Source organism: Drosophila elegans, unplaced genomic scaffold (genome assembly GCF_018152505.1).
Source record: "Drosophila elegans isolate 14027-0461.03 unplaced genomic scaffold, ASM1815250v1 contig_208, whole genome shotgun sequence".
Lineage (NCBI taxonomy): Eukaryota > Metazoa > Arthropoda > Insecta > Diptera > Drosophilidae > Drosophila > Drosophila elegans.
Window position 1 is genome coordinate 11,078,636 of NW_024545578.1, and position 15,764 is coordinate 11,094,399.

The 15,764-nt window shown below is 39.5% G+C and overlaps 1 protein-coding gene across 4 annotated transcripts in view; it reads right to left on the bottom strand.

Moving 5' to 3' along the window:
- LOC108146703 (RNA-binding protein Musashi homolog Rbp6) overlaps nucleotides 1-15,764 on the bottom strand; it is a 177,330-nt gene that overhangs the window by 151,354 nt on the left and 10,212 nt on the right. For all 4 annotated transcript variants that reach the window (XM_041708433.1, XM_041708434.1, XM_041708432.1 and 1 more), the window contains one exon: nucleotides 8,258-8,298. In XM_041708433.1, coding sequence (XP_041564367.1) covers nucleotides 8,258-8,298 — 41 coding nt within the window. The remainder of the gene's footprint in view (nucleotides 1-8,257; nucleotides 8,299-15,764) is intronic.

The following is a 15,764-nucleotide window of genomic DNA, read 5'->3' on the forward strand; positions in this document are numbered from 1 at the left end:
TATTTGCTCGTCTGCTTTGCCTATTTTCAGTTATTTTTTTTTCTCTTCTTTTCGCCAGCTCAGAACTTGCGACTTATGACTTCCCGAGCCGACAAAAAGCGAAAAGACCCAAAAAAAGGGGGGATGGTCGGACATACACACACAAAGACGAGACTCCCACAAGTTTGGTGTTGACACTCACAGCGCTCATTAAATGTTCTGCACCCAGCCATCTCTATCTTTTGCAACTAAAAGTTGGTAAAGTTCAGTTAGCTGGTCCCTACGTATTTGCTCGACTCATAATGCTCTTGTTAAGATTTAGCAAATTGAAAAGCCAAGGGGCGGCATGCCGGGCCTTAATCTATATTTTGGGACACCCTTTTCTCGCTTTCGCTTCACCTTTGCCGTTATTATAATAATAATAGTTTGTTGTTATTGCATAATTTTAATGTGTCGTCCTTAATTTAAATGCTTCCGCTGCACACGGAGCACGAGGCGAATCCTTGGCAACGTCACGACATGGCCTCGTCTTGTATCCTTCCACCTACCTCAGTGCTCTGTCTCTATCTACTGCCCTATGCCCCTCTCTCTCTCTCTGCCCTTCTGTCTGCATTGTCGTGTTCCGTTTTTGGCTGCCAAAAAATTGTCTATTAGTTGGGCCAGAATGAACATTCCATAATAATGGCATATGACAAGCGCCACATGCGGCTGCAATTGAAGGAGAAAGCTGGCGGGGCGGACTGTACCTAGATGGCATTGGGTACAGGATAAGGCTGGATGCTTATTAATTTAAAATTTACGTAGCATGCACTTAGGCGCCGGCTTGAAATTGCAAGCCTCAATCCCGCTACCCCCCCACTCCCACCTGTCACCCATCGAAAAATCTCCGCATCCAAAACGGTTTTAGGGGCCCAAAGGCTACACGACATTTTGATACTTCGTACAAGTTAATTAATTGTTGGCAGGACCAGAGCGAGGAGCAGTCCTGCAGTCCTACAGTCCTCTAGTTGCTGGAACGCTCTACACATACACACATACTATATATTCAGTGTCACTTGTGTAAATATTCAAACCAGCTACGCCCCCTAAAGTTGATAGCCAACACGAGAACGCGGCGGAAAGATGAAGGAGTAAAACAACAACGTGTCTACGGCCAGAGCCAAAGGCGCAACAACATGGCCAGAAGACCAGGACACTCGCACTGACAGCAGGGATCAAAATAGTAGATGCAAGGAAACTTTAAGTTTAGAAAAATGTGATAGTTACAAATTTAATCTACTAAAACTGTTGACTAAAGATTTAAATTTCTATAGGGTTTTTAAATTTTCTCCCAAAATATTTCGGATACGATTATAGATAGAGAATCAAAATTCAGTATTATTTAAAAATGTTATGTCATTAAATTCCGAAAAACACGAACTGTCTAAATAAACATTCTTACGATTTTTTTGATTTTAAAAACATTTTTATGTTTCTATATAAAAGTTTTGAGACCTACAATAAATTTTTTAAATCAGCAGATTTTATTAAAGAATTTTTAAGATTCCGATTATTTGCTTATATGGTAAAGTGCCTTTGAGTAACTAGTTCTTGCCTTTAACCATTGGATTACTATCTGGGGCTCAGTTTCAACACTATAGTTTTAAGTGATATTATAAAATTTGAAACCAAGAGTATATATAGTTTAATTAACAACAATATTGTACTAAAACTTTTTAAATAAAACCGTTTAAGCCAACTTGCGAAACTTGGACTGCATTGCTGTTATTCTGACCGCAGCTGTTCAGCTGAAAAACGAGAACGAGTGTGCGGCATGTGTGAACTTTTTAACCAAACTCGTGCCAAAGTCAACAAAACAGCGAAACTGGAGACAGAGACAGAGACCAGAGGAAAGAAATAGAAGCGGCGGGACGAGGAGCCATTGGCCAGCCGGCAGGACATTAAATGCAATGCAAAAGCGAACGCAGGCGGATGGTCGCTGTGCGACAAACCATTCTATCAGGGCCAAGATGCGGTGGCCACAGCCTCAGGATAATCACATTCAAAAGAATATGAAGCGAGCTGCAAAAACATGCAAGAAGATAGAACGGGGAATGTGGATAAAAAAAGATGTGCACTGAAAAACACAAACAGGTTTTGTATGCGAAGTTAAAAATATATGTTTCATGTTTATACCATTTATACATAATTATTTTTAAGGTTTTTGGGAACACAATATATACATTTCTAAAACACTGGATTTGTTTTGCTTAAATAGAAGAAATAATTTCATTCATTATTTCATTTCATTATATTGTATTTTAGATAACCTAAGTTGGGCAAGCTTTAATGTTGTATACATATGGGTTTTCTTTTGTTAATTTTCTGAAAACTAATGAATACAAATTTCTTTTGTGTTGTCCTTATTTGTAATCCACGTCTTGTTTGCTAATTATTTAAACTTATTTCATCTTTCAAACCTTAAGAAACTAACTGAATTTCGCATTGTGTAGAAAGAAGAGTCGGCGGGTGAAAGTCAACGACTGTGAAAGAAACAGGAAATGTTGCACGGCAAATTCAATGCGAAGAAAGGGAAGCACTGAACTTTGACTGATGGACGCAATGAGTAACTGGCTGCGAATAGGGAAAAGGCAGGGGATTCGTATTCGGATTCGAATTGAGAAAGAGGTGGGCATTTCAAAACAAACCGAGGGTAGCTGGGCAGCCGTTCGGCACTTATTTTATTGACAATTTTATTTTCTTCTCCTCCGTTCTTTCGCTTGCCGTGCTGAGCTATTTCAATTTGACGCTTCTGCTTGCGGCAAATTGTTGCTAACTGCCTTCGCCGTCGAGTGGCATAAATTAATCAGGAAATCGAACGAGGCAACGACAGCGATGGCGATGGTGATGACGATGACGATGACGCCCCTTTCACGCCCCTTTGTCTACATCCTGGGGTTGTCGCCCAGGCGTGTTTCCAAAAATTTCACAAATTTTAGATTTTTTAAAACCAGTGGCAAAAATATTTTTCATCATCGTTTGTTTCCTGATTGAATTTCTACTGCAGGGTGGCAATCGACTGGTCGACAAATTGAAGAGTTATAGAGTGGCAAATCTAGTTTTGAGTGTTAGCTGAAACTTTAATTGCAGCGCGTAAATGGTTTTCGCACTAAACCGTTTCTTAAGTGCTCTATTACCGGTTGGTGTTATTGGCGAAAAAAGAATTCAACACCTATTTTAGTTCGTTATTTGTCATGAGAGTTTAAGTTTAAATATACCCTATGGTGGAAAAAGTACTAATAGTAAACTAATACTGTATAATAAACTATTTAAGAAGCAAATTAATAAATTTAAAATGTCATTTATATCAGTGCCAATAGAATATTTTAAATAATAATTGAGAAAAAAGATGTAGCTCCTTGGAATCTAAAAAAAAAAAGATAAAGATCCGTAGAAAAAAATATAATTGAACCAGTTTGATTCAGTGTCACTTACAAATTTGATAGCAGAATGTTAAAATATTTACCTAAATATTAAAAAACTGGAAGGTTAGTAATAATTAAAATAACCTCAAGACACAAAAGTATATAACTATTCATTAAACAAATTTTTTAATTTATAACTAGTAGTAGTACATGTTCCTTAAAAATGACAAATGAATCGCAGTACATACGGTTCATAGCAATGCACAAAAAAGTCTTGCTTGTCACCGATTGTATGACCCTCGACACATGATAGACAATCCCCCGGCGCTGTTTGCTGCAACCTTTTGAACTCTTTTCAGCCATCTATTGACTTTACCTGGACAATTTGGCGGCGTCAAAAGGAGAGGCGCTGCGAGAGAAATAAGCCCGGATATGCACACAGTCATAATGCTCGGCACAAACAGAGGTGAAGCTCTCCTTCGAGCTGGCTTCATTTTCATTTCCATGACACAAGCTGGCAAACAAACAAACAAACAAACAGACAAACAATAATAATAATAATAATAAATGGAGAGGGATAGGGAGAGGGGTAAATCGAGAAATGCATATTTATTTGCTCAAAGTATCTCGGGCAGAGTCTGGTGCCGCTTTTATCGCTAAGCGGCATCGAAATGTGAGCGATATGCATGCATGGATTCTACTTGCTTTTTGTCTTGCCTCCACACTTTTTTCGATCAATTCACTTTTCTGGCTGTTTTTTGCTGCCCCCTCGGCTCTTGTCTCCTATTTGGTTATTTGTTGCATGAGTAATGTACCGTACGCTACCGTTCTGCAGATGCAAATGTATCTGTATCTGTATCTTTGGTGCATATATAAATAGTATTTCAGTTGAACGCACATCCAAAATAGCAAAACGCCGAGCGGGTCGCGTATTGTGTTTCAAAAATGTTGTTAAAGTTGACACAAATCCCGAGGAGAAGCCAAACGAAAAGCCAGCGACGGCCTTTCATCCAGAGATTCATATATGTACATAATGATGAAAAGAGGAACTCTGTGACTCTGATTCTGAAACTGAGAATGAGAATGAGACTGAGACTGATCCCGAGCCAAAAGCCCCAAAGTCGAAGTCGAAATGGGCGACGAGTGTTTCCAGGCGATAGCAGCAAATACATTTTCAATGCATACAATTACTTCCAGCAAACTGCTTGCGAAATTAAAATTAAATTACGTTGCCGGGGCTGATTTCCCGAGGAGAATTCGGCGGATGGGGCAGCAAAGGCGGATGAGACTGACTGGTTGGATGGCCGACTGCAGACGGCAAAGTTCATTCAGTTAAACGAGTGAGTATAGTAGTAGTAGTATGACTTGCTAGTTGACACGAAAGCGGCACAAAGGCGGCACCTATCGGGGGCGGTTGGCAGCACTCGAGAACGTCATTAAGTAGCTAAGACAATCGTGCCAATCATTAAAAATCTTGCCTCAACTAGAGTCAAACGCTCCTGAGTGGCCCCCACTGCAATGCGGATGCTTCCGTTCCGTTCCATTCCACTGCCCCCCATCATCATCGTCGTCATTGTCGTCATCATCTCTGCAGTTATCAACACGTACGCAGACTCAGCTTCAGCTTCAGATCCCGATCCCTCCTGCGAGTCCTGCGAGTCCTGCGAATCCGACCTGTCCAAAGCAGCCCTAACTATGCCGTTAGACCCAGTGGCAGTGCCACTGCGACATACGTTATTCGCTATTCGGTATACGTTATACTTTATACGTTATACGCTAGACCCGAGCGCATGTTTATAGACGCCCTAGATTAGGTCTTTGTCAGCACATTTCGAGTGTGTACTGTGCGGGAGGAGGCGCTGGGCATGTGTAGGCACAGCGGAGGTGAAAATAGTAGCTTAAATAATGCAAGACGTACTGGAAATAATGTGCAATTATCGACTCCATGTTAACGGATCAGAGGTGCATACATAATAATTAACCAACAATTACATTTGATTATTATAAAAATAAGTTTTAAGTAGTTTGCTAAATGAAGCTTTCTCTAAGTTCATTTCTTTTCTTACATTTTGTAATGCAAAAGTTTAATGATTTTTATATTTAGTTTCCATGAATATCACTTTACCTTATTTTGTAAATAAAGAATAGAGAGGATTTGCCACCAATTTATTATGTTTGCAAAGCTAAAGACAGTTTGGAAAGAAACTAAAATTCATATTTTACAAGTATTTATGCTTTTCTCACAATTTTTAAATAGTTAAAAACTTAAATAGGTTGATTTTGAAAAAATATGACTTTTCTAGAGCTATGAAACTGTGAAATAATATACTAAGCGTTATTATAAGGTAGAAAATCCTAAGACGCTCTTTGCCTCCCGAGAAAAAAAGCGATGAAAATGCTGCAATTTCTTGATCTATTTTTCCGACCGCCGGTGTATGTGGGACTGTGTGCTCGAGTGGCGATAGCTGCGAAAAATCCAAAGCATAAGCTTTTGGCGCGAGTGGAAGTGGGAGCCACTTGAGCCGGGCGCAGCCGCTCGTTCTGGTGTTCTGATGTTCTGGTGTTCCGGCCTCTGCCTTCAGCGCCAGAGCTGCAACTTGGCCGCTCGACAGGCACAGCAACAATAATAATACAACTGGCGGTGGCCAAGAGTTGGGGGAGTGAGCTGAGATGAGTGGGCCAAGAAAGAAATAGACGGGCAGGGCATCTCTAAGCTCGGACTTGGGCAAAGCTTGTTTTCTTGCGCTCAAATAGCAGCTAATTGAATTTTTTTCTTTCCCTGCTGGGAAAACAAAGACGCTTGATTTTCGGACTTAACTGGTTAGTAAATCATTGCTTGTGAGCTCACTTCAAAAATATAGTTTTAAATTAAAAAAAAAAAGGTTTTTTCCCATCTAAATTAAAATTTAAAGAAACAAGCCTACTTTTTAACTTAACTTTGCTACCATTTCAGTTAAAAAAAATTGTCTTAAACGATAAAATAAAGAAAAGCACCAGTAACTAAAAATAATTGTGTTTATTTAGGACTTTTAGCTATTGCAAGCTTACTTAAATAAATTTTAATACTTATTAACATTGATCTTAATTCTTGTTAGTCATATGTATGTGTTTAAATCGGTTATGTCTTTATAGTAAGAAGAATCCCTTGAAATAAATGAACAAATAAATATAAAAGAGTTTCATATTTTAAAATTACAACATTAAGACCTTAGTCAACTCACTTCTAAGCCATAAAAACTATTAAATATTCCCCGTCGCATCGCTTTTTGATCGACTCACGTGCCACTCATTGACCCTTCGCTGCAATTTCCATTCCAATTGACTTCTGCTCTGTCGCGAATTCCACCAAAGACAATTTTTTTCGTTGCACTGGGAGCGATTCGTTTTTGGCCCAATGCTGAGTTTCTGTGGGCCCTTTGGCTTTTGCCTAATTTACCAGCTCCATGGGGCCAACTGGCGGCTGCCAAGAAGCGAAAATAAAAATTAAAAAAGAAATAAGACACACTCATCGGACACCGAAATGGCAAAAGATAACAAAAGAGCCGAGCAAAAACACACTCATACCGGGCATTCGTATTGAAGAAGCCATTTGAAAATTTGAAAATTTTTTGGCACAGGTACAGGAAACCGGCCCCCTCCCGCCGCCGAAAAGAAAAAAATGAAAAAAGTAAAAAAAAAAAAAAGAAAACACACACACCAGAATGAGGGAACAACATTGAGAAAGGCTAAAATAAAGAGACAAACCAAAGACCGCATTGACTCTTCAACTATATACGTGAAAGCCCGTGGCTGTGTGTAGATATGCGCTATAGGTTATAATATGTTAGCGTAATGCCGAGTGGCACTCTGATGATGGGCGGAGCCAACAATTTCGCTAAACAAAAAACAAGCCCGCCCGAGCAACAACACAAAGCGACGATATATAGGTACATATATGTGCTATATGGGTTTTTCCCTCTTTTTTTTATGAGCACTGCAGATACTACATATAAGGGCTCCCAAAAGGCAAGCGCATCTTGCCAGACGGTTGCAATCTCTACTTTGCAGACCTTTTTTTTTTTGGAGTGCCATCCAAATTCGGTTAATATGCATGCCGGGCTTTGATGGCAAATGGCAAGTTGCCTTTTGATTAGCCTAATGAAACTATGCGGCAGGAATGGGGCCAATCTCTAGGAGAATCATCCCCAGCCCGCAGTGCTCGTATCTCGGTTTTCGGATCTCAAGTCGTTCCTCAATTGACGTCAAATTCAAATTCGTAAAAGGGAGCAAATCTCAAGCAGTTGATCAATTACAATTTCCAATTTAAACAAAGCCCTGCCATTCGATTCATTGTTGTCGATGTGAAATCACATAAAACACAAACTGAAACCGAATCAATTCGTAGGCCACTCAAATTGAGATACAACATTCAGATGCACACAAATGTACACACATCACCAGATATTGAGAAATCGAAAAGAGGAAATAAAGAAACAAGAAGCCAAAAAAAGGTTTTTTTCTAAGATTTAACACATAACGATAAGGGAACATACTATTGCTTTACATACTTTAAGGAGTGAATAATATTTTTAAGAATTAAATTTGTATATATTTACTTGTTTTGAGCTTAAGCTTACAAATATTTACAGAGAATATTAAATCTTCTAACATGGGACTCCCGATTTTGGAGCCGGTTTTTAAATAGACTTAGTTAAATATAAGAGGCTTAGAAACAACGAAAGATTTGTTATTTTTATGGAAAAATTCCACATTTCCTGGTCACTTGTTAGCGCAGGATTGCTATTTCAATCTCCTACTAATTGACCCCCTTATCCGAACACGTTCATTTTTTAGCACAGATCCACTAATTTTCAGTTAACTTGTTTTTCACTCACCTGGACTTGTCTGCCAACTGAGGCCGCCAATGAACATTTTTCTGCAACGAAAGAGAGCCGAGAGAAGGGAAGTATAAGATAAATGAGGCATTAGCAGTATGTACGAGGCACAAGCAAAAAATTAGATAAATGTTATGGCCTGGCCAAAAGGCAACAAACAAACAGCGAGCTGAGCGATCTTTTATCAGCTCCAACGTCCGGACACTTCCTCAACCTAAGCCACCTTCTGTACTTCGGCGAAGGTGGCTGGCATTGTCGTGGATCTACCGGTTAGCCCATTCCATCATCACCGCCCTCATCGTTATTACCATTATCTCAATCATCATCAGCTGTGGTGGCACTTGCAGTTCCAGTTGCGGTAGCTGCCTGTTGTCTGCTGTCTGCCGTCTTCGTCATTATTTAAATCATAGAAAATAAGCCGCTTTCCCGGCATTGTTTTCATGCTGGAAATCTCACCCACTCACTCCCAGGCTTCCACCCAGTCTCGTTTGTTCCCCCACCTCCCTCCACTTACCCATTTTCCAGCCAGCCGCTGCACCGGCTTATATAACAAACAGAAGATAGTAACATGGCCCTAATTAGAAGGCTGTTCAGATGCACTTCTCATTATGATAAAGTATTAATTTAAGGAAGTTTTGAACTAAATTCGCTAACTATTTGTTATGTAAACTTTTTCTGAAAGGGTTTATTATTTACTTATCCAGACTAGACTAGTTTGATACTAAACTTGGTTGCAATTATATTATACACTTTTTATTAAACTGATCTCCGTAAAGTTTTCAGAGATTTATACTGTTAATTGTTTCTCGAAAGGGGTTTTATAGCAACTTTATTTTCGATAGAGGGATATTACAATCAATTTCAATTCCATTTTTCATTAACAACACATACGATTGTATGTATACAAGCTAATTTAACGAGTAAACAACGCAAAACTAAGCGACAACCCATTTTAAAATGATCTTTTGAACCTTCTTTGACGACAAACTGAGCCCCAAATTGAAATAGGCTCTTCCCCAGGGAAAGCGTGTGGAAAACAAAAGGCAAAGACTGTGCCCGAAACGAAAGTAGGCGGTGGAAAAGCAGTAGGAGTGGGAAAAGCAGCGACGACGACAATGATTATGAAAACTTCAACAAACTGCAAAAGAGCGCAACAGTGGCATAAAGGGAAGTGGACCGGGCTAAGAGGGGGTGGTGGGTCATTGGGCGGCGGGCAGTGGGCGGTCGGCGCGGGTCCGCCGGGGGGGGCGTGTCCAAATGCAGTTGGAGGCAATGTTGCTGGCGACACGAAAACGAATGTAAAACACACACAAAAATGCATAGGAACACAAATTGCAATGAAAAGCGAAATAAAACAAGGCGAAGTGAGAGCGACAGAGAGGGCAAAACTAAATGAAAATGTTAATAAAATGTGCAGCAACAAATGCAACAGCGGCAGCAACAAAAGCGTAAAGTAAGCTAAAAGAAAAACTAAACCGAAGAACGGAAGAAGCGTCAACAACAACAGCTGGAAAGGGGGGTGGTAGGTGGGCGGAAAATGGGCGGGCAGGCGTTGGCAAGGTAAGGCAGAAAGTAACAGCACTGCAGAACCGTTTCGGCCTGAGTTTGCACAGTTCTTCCAATGAAAATAGGCCTCGAATTGCAACTCGACAGGAAACCCAAAACTTTTTGCACGTTAGACGATGCCAAACAATTTGTCATTAATCAATGTTTGGAATTTTCCTGTTCCTCCGCTTTGCTTTGATTTAGGCCTCTGCCTATTGCAAATAATCAATCTTCATGGAAAAGTAGAGACAATAAAAAATATCTGATAAATGGCAAATACATTTTTAAAGCAAAAAGTATTTTTATTTTTATTTTTTCTTTTTAACTTTGAAAACGCGAAACGTATTTCTTTAATAAATAGATAATTAAGATAGAAATAAAATCATCAAAAAGTCGTTTTTTTTATGAGAATTTAATGAAGTTTGTAAAAAGGCAGATTATTGTCTAAAAGGTAATTTGTATAACAACAAAAGTGTTTTCTTTAAACTTTAATTAATAAATATTTAGGTCTAATTCTATGACAATATACTTCATCATTTTCTATATTTTTTTTGGTGGACTAAATCCACTTCTGGAATCGTCTTTGATCAAACACATTTTCATATTCACAGAACCTTAAACAAATGAGTTTTTATGTAGAGAAATAGTGGAAGAGTAACAAACACAAGTATTTCATCGTTTTAACTTGAGGTTTTCGTTCGATTTCATTGCTGAGATCATCCAACACATTTTGGTTTCCACTTTGTCAACCAGGCCTCCTCACCGCCACCCACTGCACCCATTGAAAAGACCCCGCAAAGCCCATCAATTGAAGAATGACGCCGCTGACTGATCCGCAAATATTTGTATTCATTTCATAATAATTCAGCACTGGCAACATTGTCTGTGGGCATGGGGTGCACTGCAGGTGACCTTCGGTCGCAGCATGACTGGGCCCCTCGCCCTCGCCAAAACCCCCCTAAACCACACCTCTGGCCAATTGCAAGTGCACCAAATAAATGCGACCTTGTCCCACACTGAAAATCTGTGCACTGAAGCTCTGGTTTTGCATTGGCTGTGTCCAGCTGTGTGACGCGTAATTGCAGGCAAAATAGAAAAATAAAAAAACATGATAAAACAACCGAAATGGAAAAACATCGGTTGGTGCAGGGAGGGGGGGGAGGGGGAGGGGCTGCGAAAGTGTCAAAGTCAACGTTGAACGCCGAATGCCGAATGCCAAACGCTGTTTTAAAGACTTCAACAGAACAAATTGCACAAGATTACGCATACGCAGTGGTGTCCCTCGTCAACTGTTTTATGTTCCTCGTGCTTCTCATTCATTTTCCCGCGGGTGCCAACTTTGATGACATTTGCCTTTGTCTATCCATATCCCCAGGCTTTGCGATTCCACTACCCGGCTTATGCAGTTTTCGCAGCTATTTACAGATTTCCCACAAGTTCGCCCCCTCAGACAATACTTGGTTGGTTGGTTGGTTGGCTGGCTGGATGGCTGGATGGCTGGTTGACTGGCTGACTGGGTGGTTTAGTGTGTGGCTGCTAAGCCCAGAGTCATAAACAAGTCAACGCAACATGTCCGATTAGTAGAGCAACCACCGACTGACATTTGTCACCCACTGCCTGAGCCTAAGATGCAACTCTAATCTGCACTACGAGAAATAAATCTGTGTGCATATCCTTGTTTATATCATGCAAATAATGGCAAAACGTAAACATTTAAGCAGCTTGTCTCGGAATTAGACGTTTAAGTCCTGCGTTTCTTTCAGTCCACATTTATGGTGCATGATTAAAGAAGATGTTAGGTATATAACACAATTCAAAGAAGTTGTATTTTTGTGTGTGCTTTTCTTCAACTTAAATTCAAATAAATTGAAGGCTTAACGCCTTTGGCGTAAAGATTTTATAAACGGTTGAAAATGTTTCAATTTAAATGCTTAAAATGGAAAAGAATTTATAATAATAAATTTAACAAATCCTTGTTAACATCTGTTGCAGGTCCTAAATTTAGTTATACCGCTCTATTTTACTTTATAGCATACTATGGGAGACAGAAACAGAAGCACTTAACAATGTTTGTTTGATGTTGTTCACATACCAATCAATCAAAGACAACCCATTTTAATCAGAAAACCTTCTTTTTTGAGTGTACTGAGCTTCTATTGCCGCTTTTTGCTCTCTATTCTGCTCAGCTCGGTCACATTTGCTTGCATTACGAAATAATTGTAAAGCGCACGTCACTTTTCTATAGGCCTTCGTCTGTCTATCCGCTCGCTCTCTATATAGCCCATGTTCAACCCCCTGTATCCTCCTGCATCCCCCTATATCCACACCCCCCGGCAGGCAGCACACTTGGGCCATTCATGCGCAAGTCGTCAGCGCCCATTCACGGCCTATCCTAGTCACACACTGGGCGAAAAAACGCCATAAAATATCAAGACTAAACGCTTCATTGAAGATGGTTTAGTTCATGAAGTAATCAGTGTAAGAAAATGTGAGGCAAATCTTGCAAGACGGTATTTATTCATGTTCTGTTAAATCTCTTAATATATTTAAATGGCTATTATATTTTTATAACCAAAACATAAAAATACATTCAAAATAAACAAATGACTCACGAGCCACTAAGCTTAATAATTTAGGGAATGAATAAATAACGTACAATTTGAAATGCACTCAAAGAATCTTGTTCCTAAAATGCTACATTAACGAGTTGAAAATTAGTTTGGTTGAAAAACGTCGTTTGTATTTAGTTAATACAGTTTCTGTGTGATTTTTCATGGTTTCAAATGAATGTTTTGAAATGCTTCTTTCTGTGTGCTGGTTACAGTTGAAGACCCGTGCCCGGACCCATTTCCCGGACCCGGACCCGGACCCGGCTTGGCTAGCTCGGTTTGGCTTTACTCTGGGCTGGGCTTTATACTTGGCGCCCGCCGCTGCCGCTGCCGCTGCCGCTGCCGCTGCCGCAGTCGTAGTCGCCGTTCGCTTTGCCGCTTGTTTGCCATTCAAAATCCGTTCAGACTTTGTATGCACCATCAAGTGTTGCCCTCTCGCTTCTGCGTTACATTTGCATATAATGCTATCTCTGTCCGCCTTTCTTTCACCATTTCCCCACCCCAACACCCTGTTTTCCCAGCCCTTCATCTTTTCTCTCTGTGCACTAGTTGACGTTTTCTATTGTGGCTTCATTGTTGAATAGAAAAATGTGCAAAATAGTAACGAAAAAAAGAAAATAGCAAAACAGCTACCCCTCCTTTTTCGCTACCCCCCTCTTTACCACACGCATGCCTCTTGTTCGGCTTACAACTCCCCTAAAACTCCCCTTCTCTGTCTACACAGAGAAAATATTTTTCCGCCATTTGGACCAAAATTAAAACGTTTGCATTTTACATTACTGCCATGACAACACAAAAAGTTTACTTTCAACATATTCTGAAATGCTGCAAAAATCTCTGTTTTATAAAATCTTTCGGTTCTCATAATTAAGAATCAAATTGTTGGGCTACTGAACTCATAACATTACAGATGCTAAACAGAGTAAAATGTTTCCTTAAAATCATTAACTATCTTCAAAATAAATTGTATGATGATTGAATTTATACAGGATGACCGTAGCTTTCCTAGTTTTATTACTTTTTTTTAATTAAGTTATTAATATGTATATTTTTTCGGTGCATCCCCATCGCCAACATCATCTCCGCTGCGTGGACTTGCCGCTTACATGGAAATAAAAGTGCAGATCTTGTAACTTTAGTAATTTTTCACATGACAAATTATGTGAGCAGCGACAAAGCGGGAAGTGGGTGGTATGAGGTGACAGGGGGCAGGGAGCAGGAGGCAGGGGGGTGTATGTCGAGAGGCCAACAAAGGGGCATGCATGGAGATATACACACTCATACAAAAGCACTCGCACACACAGATACAGATACTCGAGGGCCCGAGAAGAGAGTCTATCCAAAAGGTGCCGAGTTGTGGCGTTTTGAAAGCGGACAGTCCGCATTATGCAACAATGTGGCGCCCAGCAGAGAGGCTATTAAATTAAGTAACATTTAATATGAAGTTCTTAAATTCTGCCGTCTAATAGCTCATAAATCTGTCGTGAAATGTCATATTTAAGTGACTATAACTCGAGTTCTAATGTTCATTTGTTTAAACGAAGATAATTTTCGTTTATTAAGACGATATGCTGAAACAATTCCCTAAGCACATAACTCTTCGAAAGTGATATATGTATCTTCTCACATCTCAATACAATGCATTTTGCAACTAAATAACACAATATTGAAGAACAGGAATTCAACGGGTTGAACGAATTGTTAGTTAAATACATATTAATGTGTTACATTCTTAGTGATTATTCCAAGAAACTACGCTTTCGACAAATCACAAAACCAAATTATTAGTATAAAGTTCTTGGCAGCATAATCTGATAATCTTTGCCTTTCATTCCTGCCGTTTCCATAGCAACTTTGAAGCTCCGACAAACACTTAATCCTTTAATTCATAAATACCTGCTGCACTTTGCAAACCAATGCGCACATTTCTTTATTTACCCCGCTTCGACCCCATTTTCATACGCTATGAAGGAGTATCCACAAAAACCTCTGGACAATTTGACTCCCGCAAAGCCCAAAAGCAACAGCAGCGGTGACAACCACTGGGGCAACAGTAACAACAGCAAATCCCCATTCCAAATCCTGATGACTATCATGTGCGGCTATCAACAACATCATCAAAATGCACCAACATCCAGCAGCAGCAAAAATGGGAAAAAGGGGAAGAGCCACTGCAATTGCTTCGTGGTTACAACCTTTTCACTTCGAGATCGAAGGGACGAGGGGGCAAGGGGAGGGAAAAACGGAAAACGCCGGACTCAAAACTATTAGGAAAAACTGAAACGCATGGGGAGATGAGGCAACACTGGTCCAAAATATTTTTAATAAATGTATATTAACTCTAGAATATTTAAAGTTATAACAAAAGAGAGATTAAGTGCACAAATACTTTTTAGTTTTAATATTTCATTATCGTAAAATGCAGAGCAACAGAAATTCAACTTAAAATTTTGTAGGTATTAGATTTAAAGACATTCTGGTCATAGCATTGAATTCCGAGAATTCTAATGTGTTTTTAAACAGCATTTAATTTATGTCATTGACATATTCCGATTTGACGTTTAGTTTATTATTTGCGAAAATTATATCTTAAGACAGCTGTCAAAGACATTTAGCTTAAAAATAAGTACAAAATGGGAAACAAGTTAAATCTAAGTATAAGTCTCAGAACTTATTCTAATTCCTAACTGCAAATTGACCTATCAACATTTATAATTACGATTATAATTGATTTGTACTGTGCAGAACTATACTTAAGTAGAGATAGACGCTTAGAGACACATAACTGGAATTTGAGCTGCAGAATTTTGAAAAGCTGGGCCGGCGCATAAATATGCTGCCGACAATTGTCTGAGACATTCGAAGGCATAGCCCATGGTGAGTGTGTGAAAGCGACACGGGGCACCGGGGGGTTAAGGGGCTTTAAAGGGGGTTTCCCACATTGGGTGACTCCAACGTTCATATGGAGTAGCAAGAACACGCAAAACAGAGCAGAAATGTGAAGGCGGAAACGGGTGGGTGAAGGCGGTAAGCGAGCCTCAGACAAAGCCAGCCAACGGCGGCTAAAAATGTTGGCCAGGCGGAGGCAAATGTTTTATGTAGCACCCACTGAGAGATAGCCATGGGAGATGTGGTTACAGTGGTCACAAAAAGAAAATAATTATGTATTTTAAAACGAAATATATAACAAGAATCCCATTAGGAAAGTATAAATTTAAGAGAGATAAAAATTAAAAGTTATGGAAAGAAATTAAAACAAGCAAAAATCTCAAAAATGTACAACTATTTTAAATAACAAAATGCTTAGTAAATGTTATTAAGCTAGGTTATAGTTTACTCTTGATACAAGACTG